A 21,275-nucleotide genomic window follows, 5' to 3' on the forward strand; every position below is an offset into this window, starting at 1 on the left:
GGAGGGGGTTAGGTAACAGTGGAGTTGTCCAACTCGTACACAGTATCTGGCAATTGTACACTCCAGAATCCAGAGCTAATCAGGGGGTATTTCTACCCAGAGAGATCAGTTGGGGAGGGAAAAGGGAAAAAAAGGCTGCCTTAGAGGCTGGGAATGTACTGGGGCAAGTAGTCCCAGCTTAAGTTCTGAAAGAAATTGGGCTGCTGTTGTGTATGACATCTGGCATCAAGGACAATCTTTATTCTTTGGCCCCTCTCACATCTGAACAGAACCACAACAAGGTGAATGGCTTCATCGGAACAGGAGGAATAAAATCACACTAAAGTAGATCTTGGCTCTCTAGACACAACAGATATACAGGACAGCAGGGGGCTCAAGGTTTACTGAGCTGGGGAGTGCAATGGTTTAAGGCAAATCAGTCACCTAGTCTTGGCTTGGTGGGTACCTGGAAGCACTGCGCAGTCCTGGAAGGTCCGCCAAGGTGTAGGACAGATGCCTCTGTGCATACAGAGACTAAGAAAGGGGGTAAAGAGAAGGGATGGGGAGAGGAGCAGACAGATGGTAACTGTCCTCCTCAGAAACCTAGGTAACTATGTGAGTGGCCACGCCACTTGGAAGGTGGCAGTACTATATGGGAAGTTGCTGTATTTGTGTATATTAGCTAACAACTGGTCTGACCTGGAAACAAAGGCACTATAGTCCCTGTACAGGCAGGCCTAGGAGGGCAGAGGCCTTATGGATGAGTAGTCTGTGGGCCTCCAGCGTCCAGGGGTTCAGAAACCTTTCTCAGCAATCAGCCCCGCCCACCACTGAGCCAGCAGACTGCTAGATGTAAATAAACCAGGGCCCCCTGGGCGTCTGCCAAAAATTCAGCCTTGGCAAGAGGTGGGGCTAAGGTTGGGCCCCTTTCCCCCCTCCGCCCCCATCCTGAGAGTAAACAACAGGGAACTTATTTACATGGGGTAGGGAAATCTGGTTGATGGATAAATCCTTGGGAAGTACACAGGATGTCCTCTATCTGCCCTGGGCTGGGAGATGAGCTGCACCTCACTGCTTCCCCATCCACCGTCTGTCACTGGAGATAACACCTGCAAGTTTTAGCAAACTGTCCATGTAGAACAACCTGGCCCCTCACCCGCCCACCCTCCCCTGTGTGACTACGGAGACCTTACTCCTTCACCCTAGCCTACCCTGGGGCAGCAGGGCAGAGTTCATTGGCTGCAGGATTTTCTCAAAGCCTATAGACCCTGGCCTTCATGGCTTCTCAACTACAGAGGGCAGGAGGGAAGACAGGACCAGGCCAAGGTCAGAAGCTAGCCACACAGCTAGCTCCCATGTCATTCTCTCACCAGCCTCCAGCATGATCAACCTTGTACTGGTCCAGGATGGGCAAAGCTGGGTGGGGTGGGTAGAGACAGCTGAGGAGAGGTTCTGAGGGATGCCCAACTACACACAAAGAAAGGAAACAAGGAGAACAGAAGCCTCGGACTCCACATTCTCCAGGAGCTGCTTTTGAAAAGAGAAAAAGGAAACAGGGGGATTCAGGTACCCAATATGTCTCCTTTACTTTCAGAGGAGCCAAATGGCCTAACCTAGCTAGTGCCTCCTCCGTGCCCCAGGGCTGGTTCCCCAAACTTAGGGCCACAACATCTCTTTGTCCACTCATCTGTGTGATGACCCAGTCCCTTCTTGACATATGTAAGACCGAGTGTGCCGACCTTTCTCAGTGTCACACACATAACGGAAAGCAGAAGGGTGGGGTTAAGGGAGAATGCTGTTGTTTGTAACAGGGTAATAACCTGATTCTGGAGGAACAAATGATAGCCCAGCTCCCCCATCAGGACTAACGTGCTGTCCGGTGAGGCCCCATTTGTCTCTGCCACACCCTGTTCCTTCAAGTAAGGGCTCCAGATCCCTGACTTTCTCTGAGTGGGTTCTGTGTGAGTCTTTGCACGGCCAGTCAGGAACCCTAAATGCCTTTGGGGTGTTTTGGTAACTCAAGCCCTACCAGGGTGCTCCGGTCTAAAAGCCAGCTGGTGAGTTGCAAACAATGGTGAGGGGTGTGGGGACTGGGGGAGGCTTATGAATTAAAAATAGATGCTAGTATCTGCAGGGAGCCTGCAAGAGAGCCTGTGGGTTGTGTTTACTAGAGAGAAGAATACTTCCTATTCATACCCAGACCACAGCTTCTCATGACAGCCAAGGGCCTCTGGGTCTGCAGAATCAGATGCTGCTGCTTAAAGCTTTAAGGTGGCTAGAAGATCCTTCTTCCAATGACAGGAAGATGACCCTCTCTCCTCAAGGTCCCCAGGGCCACACTTATCTCTAGAGGGACAGCCTCAGGTCCAGCAAGTCTACACCTTAGGAAGAAACAGTGCCTCTTTCTCAGGACCTGGCTGGATGCTCTGAACAAGTAGTCCCTCCTGTCTTGAAGGACTTAGTTTTCACTTATGAAATGGAAGCAATGACATCTGCTTTGCCAGCCTCTTGGTTTGTTATGCAGGTGGACCAGGCACACAGCAGCAGAGTTCACAGTTCCAAATCAGAATAGAGAGAATAAGCCAGGCTTGGCGGCGGCACACGCCTTTAATTCCAGGACTTGGGAGGCAGAGGCAGGTGGATCTATAAGAGCTAGGCCTGGTTCATATCGCAAGTTCCGGCCAAGGCTACACAGTGAGACCCTGCCGATAAATAGATAGATAGATAGATAGATAGATAGATAGATAGATAGATAGACAGCAAGAGTTAAATCTTAAAAGGAAAAGAATAGGGAAGAGTGGCCTGGAGAGATGGCATAGCAGTTAAAACCACCAGGCTGCCCTTCCAGAGGACCCTGGTTCAATTCACAACACCTATATGGCAATAGCAATTAATCACCAGCAACCACTTCCCCAGCCATCCCCAGTGAGGTTCCAAGGCTTTGGGTCTGGCCTTCCCTATACAGTGAGAAGGAATTCTCCTCCCACACATCATCCAGACACAGTGTCAAGATAAACAGTGGGGTGGGAAAGCCCCCAGAAAGCTATCCAGCTGGCAACCTGCCCAAAGTACCCCCGGTCCCTGCCTTCCAAAGCCCCGGTCATGACTGGTTTCTGAGGGTGCACACTGTCCACCTATTCCCTGTCTTCCCAGGCAGCTAAAGAACTCTAGGGACACCCTAATTAACTGGAGGTTCCAAGGACTACCTCCCCCACCCTGCAAATTCAAGCCCCTCATGTGACAGGATTTTTCTAGATAAAATTTTGAAACAGTCTCAGTGACTCACCCATGAGAGGTGGGCCCGGCTGCTGCTGGACAGGCAGAGCTTTCTCATTAAGGCTGAACAACCTGGCTCCAGCTGGAGGGCCCCACCAAGAGGCCACGGCCTTGCAGCCAAGTATACCCAGCCCTCTCCCTTACTGCACACGTCTCCCAGCAGAAGCCAAGCTTGCAAGCGCAGTGCCATCGTTTTAAATGCTATCTATATGCTGACACCTCCCAAATTTATGCCTCCAGGTTGGATCTCTCCCCAGGACTCCAGACTTGTTCATCCTGCTGCTTATTTGGCATTTCTACAGGGGTGTTTAATAGCTGCCTCAAACTTCAACACAGCCAAAACCTAGCTCTGCCTGCATCCCAGCAGAGGGATGGCTGTTCAGTTTGCCACCTTTCTTGCTGTTCAGCTCACAGAACTGCAGTCAGGCCCCAAACCATGAGCCATCTACGACGTCTCCCATTCTGTCCTGACCCATACCCAATCCGTCAGCTGCCCCGGCCTTGACATCTGAAATAAATGGAGAGTTTAGCCAATATCCTTTCTACAACTACTCCATGCCAAACATCAGCCCCTCTGGAGTACACAGCAGCTTTCTACCAGACCCTGTCATACTATCACGGTCAGTTCTCACAGGCCAGCACCAATGATCTTGTATCAAAATTTCTAGCTCTTCCTCTATCACTTGAAGGGGGTGGGGATCACAAGTCCTTTTCCTGGCATATTGGTCATTTGTAGTGTTCCCCGCCCCTCCCCAGTCCCCAGCCCAGCCTGTCTCTAATTTGACGCTGTGTTCTCTGCTTTGGTGCCTCCACTCTATATCCGCACATTGTCAGAGAGGCTTCTCTGACCAACCTGTCAAACAGAATGCACACCCACATTCTCTGCCTTCATGCTCGGGCGTCTGTTCTGCTTCTCAGCACTCTTACTACCAAATGCACCCATCAGTCCCCAGTGGTTATCTCCTCCCACCAGGAGGGGTTCCCTCACTGCAGGAACTTTTTCTCTCATTCACTGAAGTTTCCTTAATGGCTAGAATAGTACCTGGCACCTAGAAGATGCTCAATAAATATCATCAAGTAAAGGGGAGTGCAGGGAGGTGCAAGTGAAAGTGCTCAAGAAGGCAGGGGGCATCTGCTGACTTATGGCTGCTGGCTGAGGCTCTGCTAGAGACAGGTAGCTCAGGACCATTTGTGGGAAGTCCTTTTTCTTGAAGAAATGTAGAATCAGTGCCACATGTAGAACATATGAAATGACTCAACAGCTCATGGTCACAAACGGTTGCAAAGTCATCATCCCGGGTGTGATAATTCTGCCAAAGCAAAACCTCAGGTCTGACATGTTGGTGGCTGAGCCCTTCCACTGATTATCAGTGCCAGCCACAGAGGCAGGGCAGCCTGGCATGGTAGGGAGAGCACTGGACTTGGGATTAGGATCCCTAGGTTTATACAGCTGTGCCACAGGTTCTGAGCTCTGTGGTTTTAACAAGGCATACCCCCTCTTTTTATATATATATATATAAAATTTGAGCTCTCAGAATATGGCTCATCTGGCTTAAGAAACTATTTTAATGAGTCCACAAAAAGAATTGTCTATATTGGAAGAGCATCAAGCCAAACCTGAGCCACTGTGTACCCAGTGCAGGTGGGCAGTTACCGGCAGAGTGCACTGACTCCCAAATAACTCTAAGAGCCGAGATGCACACGAAGTCACAGTCTGGATTTTGTATGGGGAGTTGAGTCTGTGCTAGTGACCACCTATAGTAGAGACAACACTACAGCTGCGTGTCCTTGGAACCATGCCGCTAGAGATCATCCCACTGACCTATCCCTCCCAGACGGTACTCCACATTCACCCAGCACTTCTCCTCCTTTCCTCTTTCCACTGTGCCCATCCTTTGTGGTCTATCTTCCACGGTAGGTCGCTGCCCATCAGCAGGCTCTCCCTGCAGCTCCTCTTTCCAGGGCAGCCCCGTTCCCCATAGCTACTGTGCTCTAGAAGTAGGGCCACTTCCTCCAGCCCTCAGCTTTGAGCTCCCTGCTTGTAGTAATTTTCCTCCCTCTGCCCTCCACACATCAGCTGCCTTTATGTCTCTCTGACCTCCGCCATCATTCACCAAGCAAAGCCAGGCTCATAGCTTCCCTCTACCAAGTGGCCCACCTAACCACTGAGCTCCTGACACATCAAATTAAATCTCTTTCCATTCCTTCCTTGTCTTGGCCGTATCTCCCATTTCCCAAGATACCAAATCCTTTATTCTTCTTCAAAGGATCAACCCTAGGACCTGGTACGTGCTAACATACTCTACCACTTAACTATATCCCTAGTCCTTATTTTATTGAAAATCTCACTCTGTAACTTGGTTTGGTCTTAAACTCATGATCCTCCTGCCTTAGCCTCACTAGTGCTGGGATTATAGGTACGTATACTCACACCTAACCAAGCTTCCAGTTCTTAAACCCCAATGGCATCTGTCTCCAGCTCTTCCGTATGCCCTCTCGATGCACTTCTCTTTAAGCATCCCCCATCTCCTCTTCTCCACATCAGCTTTCTTCACCTCCTTTGCAAGCCAAGATTTTGTGCTAGCTCTGCCATCTTTCCCTTGAGCATTTCTCCCATCAATCCTCCAGCTCTTTCTCTCCTTCTGCTGATGGAGTCCATGAGAGGGGAAATGAATTCCTGCCCGGGGGGCCTTGGAGGGGCACCTGGGTGTGTGGGAGCAAACGTGCAGAGAGATGCTGCTGTGGCCAGAGAGGGAAGGAGAGGAGACACCGATGTGGCCCAAGCAGCAGGTCAGAGTGGCTGCCTGCCCCTTCTACAACGGGATCTGGCCTTAGCCTTCTCTTCATTTGAAGTGTCCCTTTCAGGATCCACCTCACCCACATCAGGGACTTCAACCCCAATGCTGCTTTTACCTGCCAGCCCACCCTCAGGCCCACTGCCAGTACCTGCAATAGGATAGCCCCTCTCCCAGACCCCACTTCCCTCCCCTTCGTTTCCTTTGTTTTCCTTAGCCTCTTTCTCCACTGATTCTGACTCCCCTGTGAGTTGTGAATTTCTCCCCTTTCCATTCTCATGGCTGCAGTTTCTGTAATAACTTCAAAGCTGGTTTCCTTGGCTCCTCCCCCATCCTCCTTCCTACTTGACCATCTTTGTCCTAATCACTCTTTGCGCCCTCTTCCCTGCCTAACAGCCTCCCATAGCTTCACTTGACTCTAGACTAGACACGGCATGACCCTCTGTGCTCTGGCCTCTGCCTCCCTGAGTCTCCACAAGCAAGAAGCACATGCCACTAGCTCCCTTGGTTTGCTACATACCAACCTTCCCTGCCTCCTTCAAGATTTAGTTCACTAGAGTCTTCCAGAAGAAAGTCTCTGGCCAGTTCCCCTCCACCCTCAGCCTACTGTGTTTTCAAGCTCTGAGGCATTCATCAAAACCTTTCCACTCATCCACCAGTGTTTCTAGACACAGGGTGGCATGAGATCAGCCACACTGGTCTGTTCGCTCCTGTAACATTCAATAAACACTCACTTAACACTTGCTACACAAATAAACAAATGAGTTAGATACATTCGCAAAGTGCCAAATAACACTACATGGATCCCTCCCCTTCTTTTCCTGTTGGTAAGATTCACAGTAAAGATACTGTGCCAGGTTCCAGGCGGGAAGGGTACCTCTGCTAACTCTTTATTCTCTTTGCCCCCATTTCAACTGGCAATGCAGAAGAGCCAAGAGATACAATGACTAGTAAATGCTGCTAGTAAGAATAACTAGGCTTCAGTCTCCTCAAAACATGTTTAAGGAAAACCAAAATTACTATCAGCCTAGGCAAACGACCATTTTTGAAAAACCAATCCCCTAGACAAACAAAAATTAGCCCCTTGGATCACACACTCCCGTGTCTGGCTTGGTCATATCCTAACTCCTCAGCCAGGACAGATAATAGGGTAGGAAGTATCGGCAGTGCCAATGAGGGCACCAGTGGGGCCTCAGAGGTTTCATCGTGGCTCTCCTTCCACCCACACTTACCTTGTCCCCGATGTTCTCTGCCTCCTCGGCCAGGAGGTACGCACTGCTGCCATCAGCCAGGAGCAAGGCGGTGTCGGTGGTAGAGGAGGAACGGGGTCGGCCCTGGTGTTGGTGCAGGATGGCGGCCAGGCTGCTGTCCTGGGGGGCCTTCCGAAGCAGGTGAGGACTGCCTCGCTGTGGCTCCAGAGAGCTGCTCTTGGCACGGCGGCCACTGCTCCCTCCACTGCTGTGCAGGCTGGCGCCCCGCTTGATGGAGGGCCTGGAGCGGATTTGCTGTAACACACGGTTGAAAGCAGTAGGTCGGGCAGGCAGGTCGTGCAGGGACACAGCATAGGAGACGCGGTGCATCTCCGGGGAGCGTTCCTTCTCATCTGGGGAGTCCTGATCGGATAGGCCCTGCTGTTGAAGCTGCTGCTGGGCCTCCTGAGAAGCCTGGTGCTCCCTCTCCCGTGACCTGCGGCGGCTGTGAAACAGGTGCTTCAGGCCGTGGCCAAACATGGAGCCCTCTGAGAGCTGTTGGATTTTCTTAAGGGGGAGAGATGAAAAGCCCTGGTTAATGGAAAGCTCCTGGATGCCTTGTCAGTCTGAGCTGAAGGTAGGTCTATTCCTAAGAGACCAGAGCAGCTAGTACAGACATCTGGACGCCGGGATCCCTATGGGTGGCCTGCCATGCCCACAAGGTCGTCTACCCTTTGGTTCCTAAAGTAAGTTTGAACTTCTAAACAGGATGTTCTCAGGCTGTAGCCTGGGGCTTAGTAGCACAGGCATTCCTGGGGCTATATACCCTTCTCAACTGGTCTCCCCAGCCTCATCACCTCCTTCCTTCCATACCAGACATCCCTTCTCACAGAGGTCTCATTGACAGTCCTTGGAAAAGGCAGGTCCATATAATCAGATTATACCTCTGAAGCGGGCTCTGCTAATTCTGCATCCAGCACCTTTCCGCCTTTCTCACCAATCAAACTGCAAGGTGCTAATATGCCCCTTGGTAGAACTTCCTGCTTTGCTTTCTCCATAAAGGGGCTGGTCCTTTCTAATTCCCCCACATCTGGGATGTGAAAGTAGTGTCTGGGGAACTGGTAGCCATACTGCGACCATGAGATGACGGAGCCAGTGATAGAGGCCCAACACATGCCAGAGGAGACTACAAGAGTCTACAAAAGCTACCTCTGTCCACAAGTCTCTACTGTGATTTCCTGTTCCTTACAGCCAGAACTTAAGTTCTGACACAGCTGACAATGAAGTAAACATTATTTTTCTGGGCCTAGAATATCTACTGCTGTCCAGACAGGAGGCTTTCATTTCCCCCGAGACTAGAACCAACCTCAAGCCCTGGAGCCTGCTGCTGCCCTGCTGTGGCACTGCCCCAAGAGACTCCAGCTGCTTCCCCCAACCCCCAACACTGCCTAGGATAAATGACCGGTGGATGGGCTGCCAGGGCAACTGCCATGTAACTTCAGGCAGCTTCCCCAGGAGGAGATGGCTTATCTATGTAGGCCACATCTTCCGAAGAGCTCCAGAGCTGTGGGACGATGGGTGGGACTCAGAAGGCCAGGGCAAACATCATACTGTGCAGGAGAGAAACAGAGCCAAGTTACCTGGGCCTCAAGAGCCACAGCAGGCTTTTCTCTGGGGCAGCATCCTATAACCTCACAAAGCAACCTCCATCATTAAAATAATTGTTTTAATAATCCAAAAATCAGACATGCTAGCTTTTCTTTCTTTCTTTTTCTTTTAGAAACAAACAGAGCAAAGGTTCGAGCATGAAGCAAGCAGGGAAGTGTAAATCTTCAGCTTTTGAGTGGCTGTCCACCCAGTGCTGTCTGTGGCGAGCTGCACCTATGCTTCTGTGCCACTACAGTACCCTCACTAGCACAGAACAGAAGGATCCTCATCCAAGCCCTACAGTCCACCCTGGTACCTGGAACCTCACAGGCCCTATCTGTCCATCCTTACACCTCACCCAGAGCTGAGTTTGGAGCTCTGTTCTCTCCTGCATAATCTCATTGTTTCCCGAGATTCCCACAGAAGCAACAACCACACACTGGCACCCGCAGATAGGGAAATTATTCCTTCTGAAGAAGTGAGGCTTGGAGCAGCCCTGGAAACAGGTCTCTACGCCAGGTGCTTCCAGGATTGTCATTCCTTCAGAAGGCAGCACCCCAAGCCCACTTGAATGTATACTGGGCAGAACCAAGTTGTCCACGGTACAGTGGATAGTAGTACACATGTGTCACTAAGCGCAAAGTGAGCCATATAGATCCTGGGCTTCCTGACTACAGTGAGTTACCATCTCTCTTCCTCACATGGCCAGGCCCAAGCCAACACAAGACTTCCAACAAGGCACCCCAGATGGGGTCTCCTGGCCCTGGTTTTTGCCCAACTGTTCCTGCTAAATATACTACATCCTCTGAACTTTCTTATATTCCCTTCCAGGCCTTTCCTCCATACCTCGTCCCTAAATTGTTCTCCAACACAGAAGTCCCTCTTTCCCACCCACCCAGGGTGACAGCATTTCCCCTAAAAGACTTTAGTTGAGTTCCCGGGTACACAGCCCTGGGATCTGGTGCATTATGAGGCAGGGAGTTGGAGAATCTCACCAACCCACCAGCCATATCCTCTCCACCCCTACAATCCTTGTCTAATTTGCTTTTAAAACTACACAAAGTGTTTTCAACTTTTGCTTGTCAGTCTAACCTGACACTAGCTTTATTCCAGGAGCTAAAAACTGATGGACCATAGTGGCCATGTTCCATTTTGCAGATGAAGAAAACTGAGGCACATAACCGTTAGTGGCTAATCCAAACCACAAAGATGAGCCTCCGACCTCTAGTTGCATTTACCTTTCCTGGCCCACACCTGGCACGAGACTACAGTAGTTGTTGTGTCTCCTGGGACAACACCTAAGGCAAGATCAAAATACAGCAAAAATCTCAGAATCACAAGGGAGGGCCACTGAACTGCAGGGGTCTGCTCAGGCCTCATCACAGGACCTGGGTGAGCCACTAGCCACAGGTCTTCAGGTCAGATCTTCATTTCTCCCTTCCCCAGGTGCCCTGCATGGATGGGAAAGACCTTTACACCAGCAGTACCCAGGAGTCCATGGAAGACATGAAGGAAAAGAACAAAACGTAAGTCAAAGAACGATGTGGGGCGGGGGGAGTAAGAAGCAAGAATAGCAGGGTGACACACAGGCCAGCTGCTTCTACCTGTGGGTGTCAGAGAGATGGTTAGGGTTTTGACATAACATGATGAGAGGGAAAAAGAAAGAAAGAAAAAAAAAACCCTCAGTTCATATACATACCCAGCCCCAAGTTCCAGAAGTGAGGAAAACCATGGCGACTAGCTCGAGGGAACTTAGCCACCAACGCAGCAGAAAGCGCCACCTGCTCTGACTAACAGGTCCCAGCCTGTAAATGTCACTTGCTCTCCACATTGACTTTTGCTTTCCTCCAGCTGCCAAAAGCCACTGCCATGGCCAGACGAAACCATGGGTCAAGAAGAGACCCTTGAGGCTGAAGAGGCAGGGATGGGGCACAAGCTCTCTGTGCCCATGGGGAGTACAGTGTGTCCCCAGGCTGGCGGGGGGAGGGGGTGTAGCTGAAAAGGGCAGATTCCAGCTCACCTGGGGAGGGCAGTGAGGGAGTCCTACTGAAGCCCTTCCCCTGAAGCTAACTGTCTTCAAGGGTAGGGAGGGCTCGCTCGAGCTCTCTGGGCGGACGCTTGTTCCCGGGGAAGAATGGTACTCTTTCCTGAGAACCCTGTGGTTTCTGAACAGCAGGCTTCACTTTCCTGAGAACCTGTGGTTTCTGAACAGCAGGCTTCAGCTGTTCTCCTGGGTGTGGGGCCAACAAAGGGAAGTTTGCTCCAGATTCTGCAAAGACAGCTTAAAGATGCCAAAAGGAAAAGACTTCAGGGTGTGGTGTCCTTGGCACCACTTGGCTACAGCAACATGACCTAAAGCAGTTTCCAATACCTGCAGGTCCCTATGCCCTCATCAAAATCCCAGAATCGTGGACAGATAGGGTCATGGGAAGGCACAATTAACCTAGAGCTAGCTATCTCCAGGTATCAGCTGTTTAGCCTTCCTCCACCTAGCCTGGCATTCCCTCTGCCCTACCACAGACATGGCTGTGAGGACTCAGGGGTGCCTGGGTCACCCTGAGCCTTTATAAGCCTAGGTCGCCAACGTTCCCTCTATTTATAGGGTCTCTATGGAAACAAGGCCAGCTTTAGAGAACGAGTCACTGGGAAAACCCACAGAGACTGTCAGGTTCCCGAGGGGATTGTGAAGTCTTCACTGCCCCCCTGCCCCCCAAACAGCCAAGGCAGGCTGCAGAGAGGGTTCAGGGCAGGGTCTGTCCCCCCACAGGCTTCATGCTGCTGACCACAGAGTGGTGGAGAGGCAGCAGCAGCTTGTTCCCAGCCTGCTTGGGGTTTCTATTGGAAACACAGAATGATGGGAGGTTTCTGGATTCGTTCTTCTTCCCCAGGATCAGTTCACATCCAAAACAACAAGACAAAAGCAGGCCTTACTTAAACCACAAGCAGTTGAGTCCCAGTGCAACCCCCATTGGGACTCTTGTGCCTTTTTTTGCTTAGAACAGTCTGACTGGAGCTCACGAAGGTCAGCTGGGAAAGGTCACCTCACCCACTGGGGTCTCTGCACAGAACTAACTCATGGATACCAGCACAGGAGATTTTTATTAAAGTTGCCATTGTGATGTACCTTCCCCCTGTCTCTCCCGGTGGTAGCCATCCCCTCTAGCCACTCTCTGGTCATGCCAACATACATGGTGTCCCTCTGCTCCGAATCTGTGAGGGCTCATTATCTGCACCGCTCACTGCAATCAATTATGAGCTGTCTTGCGCCTTGGCCTCTAGAGTGCTCTTAGAGGGCTCTCCACCGTTTCACCCACCAGTTTGCAGAATCCTCGATGAGCAGCTGTCTCACCTATTACCCAGCAGAGACCTCACTGCAAACCTGGCTATTACAATTTACTTATTTGTCCCCAGCCTACAAAACAATCCTAAAAAGTGACGTAATCCTTAGAGAATCACCTTCGCTACAGGCTTAATCTTTTCCAACATTTAAAAATGCTCAGTTGAGCAATTTTTTGCTTGTTTTCTAACCCAGATCTCTCCTGCTATGGCTCGAACCCCTGCCTCCATCTATCATCTTAGTAATTGCCAAGAATGTGTTGGCTTAGAAGGAGAATGGCCTTGTTGTCCTCGCAGATGGCTCGGGGAGGGTTTGCTGGGGATTCATGCCCTTGCAGCCAGTTTCGTTTCCTACAGCGGCTATCTCTTAGCTAATGTGGCTGGAAGGGGGCAGGAGGGGGGGGGGGAGAGAATCTTAGCTAGTTTGGTTTGAGAGGTCAGATCCACAACCTGCCTGTTCTCTCCCAGCTTTGTTTTAACGTCTTAACACAAGTGACAGACTCCTATGTCTAGCAGACAAGAGTAGACCCTTCTTTATGGACTCCTGTTTAGCCAGGGCCAGGGTCCGAAGAACCACCGTCCTATTGGCTAGGGATTTCCAAGGGGAATGTGAAGTCTCATGGAAAAGGTCAACACAGGTGATTTGGGGTTGTAAGCAAGACCACCCACCACACTCAAGCACCTTCAAACCTCTCCCGATCCACAGCAGCATTTAACCTCACCTCCACATTCACAACCCATTGAATGTTTCAACTCCTTGTAGAGGAAGACCTTCTTAATGTGATGGGCAGCTCAGCCACAATTAGATACACACACACACACACACACAAAGCACGTTCTGTAAACACTGAGTTGCAACTAGGGCAGTTGGGAGTGAATCTAGAACCCAATATGTGGCAGAACAGAGAGCTTCCCTTGCCACATGCTTCCCTGCAGGCCCTAGTTCCTCCCGAGCCCACACACAGGGCTGCTCGGAATACTGCTGCAGGCTGGGGGTTGGGGGTGGGGTAGGGCAGTCCCCAGCCTCAGGAGCCAGTGTCCTCATAAAGTAGAGACTGGTAGAAAGTAGCAACTTGAGCATCCTCAGAGCTCTCTAGTCCCCGCCACCGACAGGGAAAGGGAACGGGGTAAACACTATACTGAGGTCTAGGTTCTTGTCATCTTACGTCCTTTCTTTACTACTCTGATCTCAAGCCATCTCCTCTTCAAGCATCCTCCCTGATTAACCCATGTCTCGTATTCCACTGCATGTGCCCTAAGTACACTGAAGCCTGGGTGCCCTGGGGGTTTTCTTACAAGTGTTTCATTCTGGGGGCCCTGGAGGCTCACCTGAAAATGAAGGCGTTGCCTTGCTGAAGAACTAAGTTTCCATTTCCTGGGTTTATTTTCCCTCAATCCTGCTTCCCCTGGTGAAATCTACCTCAGGGGCCCATGCCCCATAGATTGCACGGATACTGTACCCCAGGACAGCCATACTCCACAGTCACTGAATCATCCAAAGTCCTAAGATATACACAGGCCTTCATCCCCGCTCCCCAAAGTATCTAGTCTTCTCCTTTTTTAAATACTAATACCACAAATTTTAGCCAACTCATGGCCCTTAAAAAATGAAATAAAAATAAAACAATAGAACAGAAACGCAGAGAGTCGAGAATGTCAATATTATTTTGTGAATAGATGACCTGTCTATTTCTGCTTTTATTAAACTGCACACATGTCCCCCTACAGACTTTTTTTTTTTTTTTTTTTTTTTTTTTTTTTTTTGGTTTTTTTCGAGACAGGGTTTCTCTGTGTAGTCCTGGCTGTCCTCAAACTCACTCTGTAGACCAGGCTGGCCTCAAACTCAGAAATCCGCCTGCCTCTGCCTCCCAAGTGCTGGGATTAAAGGCATGCACCACTACCGCCCAGCCTACCCTATGGACACCTTTATATGCATGTCCTATTTCAGTGTTTATAATAACATCTTTCCCTCTTAAAGTGTTCAGTTATCTGTTAATCAATGGACTAACACAAATCAATACCTTTCACCAATAAACTGATGAACAGGGAAGGCACAGGAGCCATTCACAGGATGCTGAAACACTTTCAAGCACCATCCAGGAAAACCACCTAGGGTTCAGCTCTAATTTCCCTTGGCGTCTGCTGTCTTCCCTGCCCCTCACTCAGTAGGAAGAGAGAACAAAATAAGCTATGAACAGAGGAACAGAATCTGAGCCTTGAGTCAAGAGCGCGACCAACCGGATAGGAACCAAAGAAGGTGGAACTCTCCTATTTTCTTTAAGGAATGATCATGATACTGTTCAGAAAACCCCCAGCTTTCCTCAGGGGACAGAGCACCTCTGGGAACTTTCCCTGGCCAGCATTCCCAGGCTTTTCCTCTCAGGAAAGCCTCCATTCCTGTAAAGAGCAGTGGGGTTGGAATGGTGGAAGGCAGGCAATGCCTTCCCCCAACCTCAGGCTTCTTCAGGGTTCAGGAAGAGCTACACACTAAGCTCAGCGGTTCTCCCGGACCTCAGCTACAGGTTGTATTCTGAACAGGATCTCTCTGGGCAGAGTTTTCCGAAGCTCCTCCCCACACCCGTTCTCACTCCATCCAGTCTCCTCGCTAGAGAATTCTGTTACACTTTTGGTCAGCCAGCAGTCTCTCCTCAACAAGCAGGGACTCTGGATAGCAGCAAAGGATGGGGTCATGACATCAAGCGAATGGAGACGTGAGCTTGGGTGGTTAAAGGAATCCATGTTAAACTAGCAGGCTCCCCTTACATACTGTCTGCTGAGATCTCCCCCCTGGAGGATACTGCTTATAGGAAGCTCTGACAAAGCCTCAGAAGTGTTTACACAAGCCTCCGGTGGGGCCAGGCCCATTTGCAGGTTGCTCTTCTGTTATAGTTACCGTTTAAAAATGTTACTATGTAACTATTTTCCAGACGCCCCACCCCCACCCCCACCCCATAATCACAGAGTCCAAGCTACCACAGAAGAGATTTACAGCGATAGAGGGCTTGTCTAGCATGCTCAAGGCTCTGGTTATGATCTCAGGACACCCACCCCTACCCCAATCCCCACACAAAATAAACGGAGAAATGCACATCATGTACTATGATCATCCTTGAAGGACCAGAGATAGCAGAACACTAACTATCTCTGACACTGCTGGACATCACCAGCAAAGCATCATTCAGATCTTAGCAAAGACCAAATTCTCCTCTTTCTCTCCTGCTTTGGAGGGGTTTTAGACAGAGTTTTACATGCCTTTGCTCCTTGCTCAACAATCAAGATGATTGTCTCCATGACACACAATCAGTCACCATGCCTGGAGCTGTCACAAGAAAACAGAAGTGGGACTAAGGGACTGAAAGTTCCCATCTCCAAGTTCAAAATGAAAGCAAAAGCAAGCCAGAGCTCCTGAACACCATCAACTAAACACAGGCATGGGGAGAGGGTATTACAAATTGAAAAGTAAGCACATCTCTCTTGGTACCATTATCAAATTTAGAACAAGTCAGCTCCCACCCAGTTCCAGAGACAACGATGACATTTTTCCACTAAACTGTCAGCTATGGAAACCTTGTCCAGCGCTAGAAAACAAGTTTGGCCACACTCCAATATCCCTTGTTCCTTTCTTCAGAAAAGTTAAGTGACATGTCACATTTTGGTGGCCCTGAGTCACATCTCCTAGAGAGGTCTCTGTCCTGCAGTAAACATGTTGTGATGAGGCAGACAGAGATAAACAGACAAGCTCTCGGTGTGTCTCCCTGTGCTTGCATGAGCTTGGGTCCACACTGCCTGGGCTGTATAGAAGTATGTATGTTTGTGTGTGGGGAGGTGTGGGGGTGGGTGTGTGTAGGTGAGGGTCCTCAATCCTCTTCAGGATGGTTCAGCGGTTAACATATTGTAGTTGAGTGCAGAGCTGTTGCTTTGTCTGCCCCTAAGATGACACAGGAGGGTACAGGTAAGGAGCCTCCAGGCAGCTTTATAGACACAGAAACTGCAGCCCCCTGACTACAGCCAGCAGGGGGAGGCCAAAGGATCGCCCCCTGTTCTTCTCGGCAGCATTAAAAGGGCTTCTTTGTGCTTGCCATCTCACTTAAAACAGAAAACATGTCACTTGGGGGAGGGAGTGACACTTTTTGGAGCCTGAGGAAATCACAAGCTTTGTGAAGAAAGCCGAGGTGTCTGACAGTCCATCATTAGGTATATGGTGGGTGGAAAGAGGTCAGGCTTGCAAAACTTCCACAAAAATTTAAAAAGTCCACACAAGGAGTGAGTGGGCTCCCTTCCCCAAGGGACAACACACACACACACACACACACACACACACACACACACAAAAGCGCACTCACCTGGCTTCCTGACTTTGAGCTGCTCAGGCCAAAGGAGGGATGTCATTCGCTTATTCTAGTGAGCTCCACAGGGCCCACAACCATTTGCACACAGGCTTTAACCTAATGGGAGCCCTTTCTGCTCCCCTATCCCAGGCCCTGCACCCTTTCCGGAGAAAATTTCCAAGGCATCAATCCCCAAGGCATTTAAGTTCCTTCCTGGGGCTGACAGCTCTCTCAGCCCAGTTGTGAGCTAGCCTGAAGGGCCTGAGCCGGCAGTCCCGATGGTAACTCCAGCAAAGGCGCATTATTTATCCTGGCTGCTGCTCTCATTGATACAGAGATGTATTCAATACAGCTCGCCAATTGTCTGGAAGACTTCGGGCTGGAAAATAAACAGCTCCATGTGAACGGCCCTTTCCAATTCTGGTTCTAGCTGCCGGCTCAGCATGTGTGCAACTTGAACCGAGGCCCCAATCAGCCCAGGCTCTGCCCTGCCACCTGTCAGTTCTCCACCCTGGGGGTTGGTTCAGGAGGCAGAGAGGGATCTCCAAGCACTAGCTTAACCTCTGGCTCCACCTAACGGCAAAGAAATCTACACCCCCCTTTCATAGATGGACAAACTGAGCTTCGTTCAGGGAGGTGGGAAAAAAAAAAAAAAAAAACAATCCGCACTCGGAGGAGGTTAACTGGCATAGGAAGGTTACGTCCACCTATTTAGCTTCCCAAGCTACAATCTTCTTCCTACATAAGGGAGAGTACTGTGAACTTTCTAAGTTAGCATCTTAGATCTCTCCAACCCTTTGTCTGCAAAATAGCGTTTCCACACACGTTCTTCAAACAATCTCAGATGAGTGAGTCATTAGAACGTTCGCTGAATAATGAAGAACACAGAGGCCTGAGATGGAGCTGATAGACAGGAACAAACGGTACCTAGCTTCCCCCCTCCGGACCTAGCCGAACATCATTCATCCTCTCTGACCTCTGCGAGCTTCCCCATCACTTTTATTCGGTTAAGACACTTCTGCGAGGGGTGGGGGAAGCTACGTGGCGGGCTGGGCTTGCCTGGAGACGGTCTGCGCTCACCTTTAAATCAGGAGGCTTGCTTCGGGGACCCGGGTTGGGTGCCACCGCAGCGCCAGCGTCTGAAGTTGGCCCGCCAGCCGAGTTAGCACTCGAGGCCTCCCCATGCCGGAGGTCCGCGCCTGGCAGAAGGCAAGCCGCGTCTTCCATCCCAGCCCCATCCTCCTCGCCCTGCTGTTGCTGCAGCTCGTCCGATTTGCACCTCTTCATGGTGTAAGTGGGTCGGCAAGGGGAATCTGTCCTTCTAGCGTGCTATCTTGGGGAAGAGACCGCACCCCCCCTTCTTGCACTCAAAAGACCTGGGGTTTAAATTGTGAACGAGGGGAGTAGGCAGATCACGAGTTCTTGAATTTAAGAAATTATCTTTTTAAAGGAGGATGAGGGAGGGGCGAAGAGGGGGAGCCTTGGGATAGTTCATTCCGACCTGGGGAGCGGAGGCAGGTCGCGGGCGAAGCCGGGCTGCAGCGGTCCTTAGGCAGTCACTGGCGCGGGAGGTGGGCCGCTCCCGACCCCCAAACTTTCTGCCTCAGGGCCCCGCAGGGCGGCGGGGAGCTGGACCACACCGAGCATCCCCGCCCGCGGGCCGGACTGCTGGGCCAGGCAGGGCACGCGGGAGCCGGCCGGGCGGGTCCCACAGGGCCGCCCTGGGCACCCGGCCCCGCCGCCCGCCGCCGCCCCGCATGGGCCTGCCTCCTCCCGCCCCGCGCCCCGCTCCTCGTCAGCAGCCGCGCAAGGCTGCGGCCACGGCCCGCCGCGAGCGCGGCCTACCCCGCCCGGGCCTCCGCCCGCCGGCGCCAGGGCGAGGCGAGCGCAGATGGCGCCGCCCGCCAATGGGAAGGCCGGAGGGCTGCGCGGCGGCGCGCGGACTCCGGGGCTGTAGGCTTGGTTGCACCGCGCGTCCCCCGGGAGGGTCTGGAGGACTGAGGCTGTGTTGGAGCTCAGCTCTGCGCCGGCTTTGGAGCCACCTCTCCCAGGCTAGGCCTTCACGATCACCCCGCCCATTCGCTTTGTTGGGGGCACAGGAAGGTGTTTGTCATCCCTCCCCTAACTTTGCATCTTATGCTCTATGCTATCCCTTCAGTTTGAGACAGGCTGGTCCCTTCTAGAATAGGTGGTTTGGGTCACAAACCCCTGCCTACATTCATAGCTACAAAAGCAAAGGAAAGGGACTGTTCTGCCACATCCTCCCCGCCCCACACACACACTTTCTCTGTTTTAAATACGCATCTCATAAGGACGCAGGCTTTACGGTTAGAAATTAGGTGCCCAAATACATGTGAGAGTCCCCTGGTCACCGGAAGCAGTTTTTAAACAGGAATGTGTATTCATGGTAGGTATTAATGATACATACTGCAGAATGAAAAAGGAATGTTACGTTTGCCCCATACTATCGCTGAGCAGTTTGGAAGATGAGAGCAGATGTTGGGGTTACCAAAAAAATGGAGAGTAGAGAGTAATTCTACTATATTTAATTCCTATTCTTTCTGCAAACTGTATGTCTTCTTTGGCATAGATGGGTTGCCCTTTTCAGCAGCCAGTAGTTCTCAAGGCACAGACTGGGACCTGCATCGTCACCATCGTCATTGTCATCACCACCACCACCACCACCACCACCACCACCACCACCACCACCACCACCACCACCACCACCACCAGGGAACCAGACAGAACAGGTACAACTAAATCAAAAGTTATGGGCCCAAAGACCCGTGTTTCACAAGCCGTTCGGGTAATTCTCACGAATGGTAACATCTGAGAAACACTGGCCTAGCTGCTGTAAAAGGCTGAGCCTCCCCCTGTGAGTCACAGAGCTTTCTACGAAGGATTTTACAGTTTGCCAGTCTCTTTCACACTCACCAAAGCCTTCTAGCCTCACTCTGGTCCCACTAGTCTGTGAGTTTTCTAACTCTGTTAAGCCTCTCTCCCTAAACCCGCCCCATCCCAACCCCTTATTTTGATGTGTATCCTAAAAGAGACCAAGTTGTTAAGAATTTACTGTATTCAGGGAGCCAGTTTTCTAAACTAAGCTGCTCTGTTTTTAGAAGATGGGAATTTAAAATGGGCTGGGAATGCAAAAACACTACCCCCCCCCCATATCCACTACACAGTATCAGGCACAATTTGGGAATGCAAAGCTATAAGCCTTTTGGATTTTCAATGGCAAGGAATGGCAGAGTGCCAGAGCAGATCGTGGGCAGGGACTAGACAGCCGGTGGGGGCCAGATTCCCTTGGTACATGGTGCAAAGGAGAGGAATGCACTGCTCTCTGCCTGAGCTGGGAGATGTGTAGAGGCCCCTAAAGCATGCGCAAGTCTTGGGTGTCGAGGAGTTTGGAACATACAGTGGTCCCTCCCTGAATCCAAGCTGAAGAAAAGCAGAAGGGGTTCTTCAAGAATCATTCAAGCATGGGACTGGAGATATGGCTCAGCAGTTCAGAGCACTGGGTACTCCTCCAGAGAACCTGGGTTCGATTCTATGCCCAAATATGTCCCCAGGAACATAACACTTTATCTGACCGCTTCTTCCAGCCTGCCTAGGCATTAAGTACCAGGCACACACATGGTGCACAGTCATACATGTAGGCAAAGCACTTGTACATATGAAAACACAGTAAATAAATACATAACCGGAACTTAAATTCCCCACCCCCAGGAAGCAGAAAACATCACAATTTTTATTTATGCTTCATTTCTCTAACAAAATCAATGATCATCCAAGTTTGATTTTTGAGGCAGTGCTTCACTATGAGCTCAGGCTAGCCTCTAAATTATAATCTCCCTGGATCAGCTTCTGAAGGTTGAAATTAGAAGCATCTGGCTTAAGTTTGATTTTTTTTATAGTATTATAAATTTTTTACGTCTGTGTTAGTCAGGCTTCTCTAGAGTCACAGAACTTATGGAATGTTCTTAAAGGAATTTATTGTAATGACTTACAGACTGCAATCCAACTCACCCAACAATGGTCAGCTGTGAATAGGTTCTTTTTTTTTTTTAAGATTTATTTATTTATTTTATGTATATGAGAACACCATTGCTCTCTTCAGACACACCAGAAGAGGGCGTCAGATCCCATTACAGATGGTTGTGAGCCACCATGTGGTTGCTGGGATTTGAACTCAGGACCTCTGGAAGAGCAGTCGGTGCTCTTAACCGCTGAGCCATCTCTCCAGCCCCTCAGCTGTGAATAGGAAGTCCAAGAATCTAGTAGTTGCTTCGGGAAGCTAGTTGCTTCAGCTGCTCTTCTATAGAAGATGGACGCATGGACTCCTGAAGAAGTAGGTTCCAACAGGTGTGCTGGCAAGTAAGTGCAAGCAGGAGAAGAAGAGTGAGTCTTCCTTCTTCCTGTGTCCTTACATAGGCCTCCAGCAGGAGGCATGGCCCAGATTAAAGATGTGTACCACCACGCCTGGATTTGGAACTTGCTCTGTCCCAGGCTGGCCTTGAACTCAGAGATATGCTTTCCTCCGTCTCCTGGGATTAAAGGCTTGTACTACGTTGCACGGACCTAAGCTTTTCATGGCTACTATGCCTTAAGATCGGAATCAAAGGTGTTTGTCATCTCATGTTAAGATCTGGGTCAGACTGATGGCTCTGGCAGCATGTGTATAGTAGAGGATGGCCTAGTCAGTCATCAATGGGAGGAGAGGC

The 21,275-nt window shown here is 50.5% G+C and overlaps 1 protein-coding gene and 1 long non-coding RNA gene across 3 annotated transcripts in view; one reads left to right on the plus strand and one right to left on the minus strand.

Moving 5' to 3' along the window:
- Positions 1 to 18,259, minus strand: part of Tmcc2 (transmembrane and coiled-coil domain family 2) — a 36,933-nt gene extending 18,674 nt beyond the window's left edge. Inside the window, exons 1-2 of one of the 2 annotated variants that reach the window (XM_031382206.1) lie at positions 17,632 to 18,259; positions 7,283 to 7,807 (exon numbers count right to left, since the gene is read on the minus strand). In XM_031382206.1, coding sequence (XP_031238066.1) covers positions 7,283 to 7,807; positions 17,632 to 17,838 — 732 coding nt within the window. In that variant the 5' untranslated portion in view covers positions 17,839 to 18,259. Of the gene's footprint in view, positions 1 to 7,282; positions 7,808 to 16,566; positions 17,069 to 17,631 lie in introns of those variants that run through there. The other variant, XM_031382216.1, reaches the window with a different exon arrangement.
- Positions 18,260 to 19,251: 992 nt separating this feature from the next.
- Positions 19,252 to 21,275, plus strand: part of LOC116099114 — a 7,882-nt gene continuing 5,858 nt past the window's right edge. The window contains exon 1 of the long non-coding RNA XR_004122088.1: positions 19,252 to 19,301. This is a non-coding gene — a long non-coding RNA (uncharacterized LOC116099114). The remainder of the gene's footprint in view (positions 19,302 to 21,275) is intronic.

The sequence above is a fragment of the Mastomys coucha genome, unplaced genomic scaffold, assembly GCF_008632895.1.
Source record: "Mastomys coucha isolate ucsf_1 unplaced genomic scaffold, UCSF_Mcou_1 pScaffold1, whole genome shotgun sequence".
Lineage (NCBI taxonomy): Eukaryota > Metazoa > Chordata > Mammalia > Rodentia > Muridae > Mastomys > Mastomys coucha.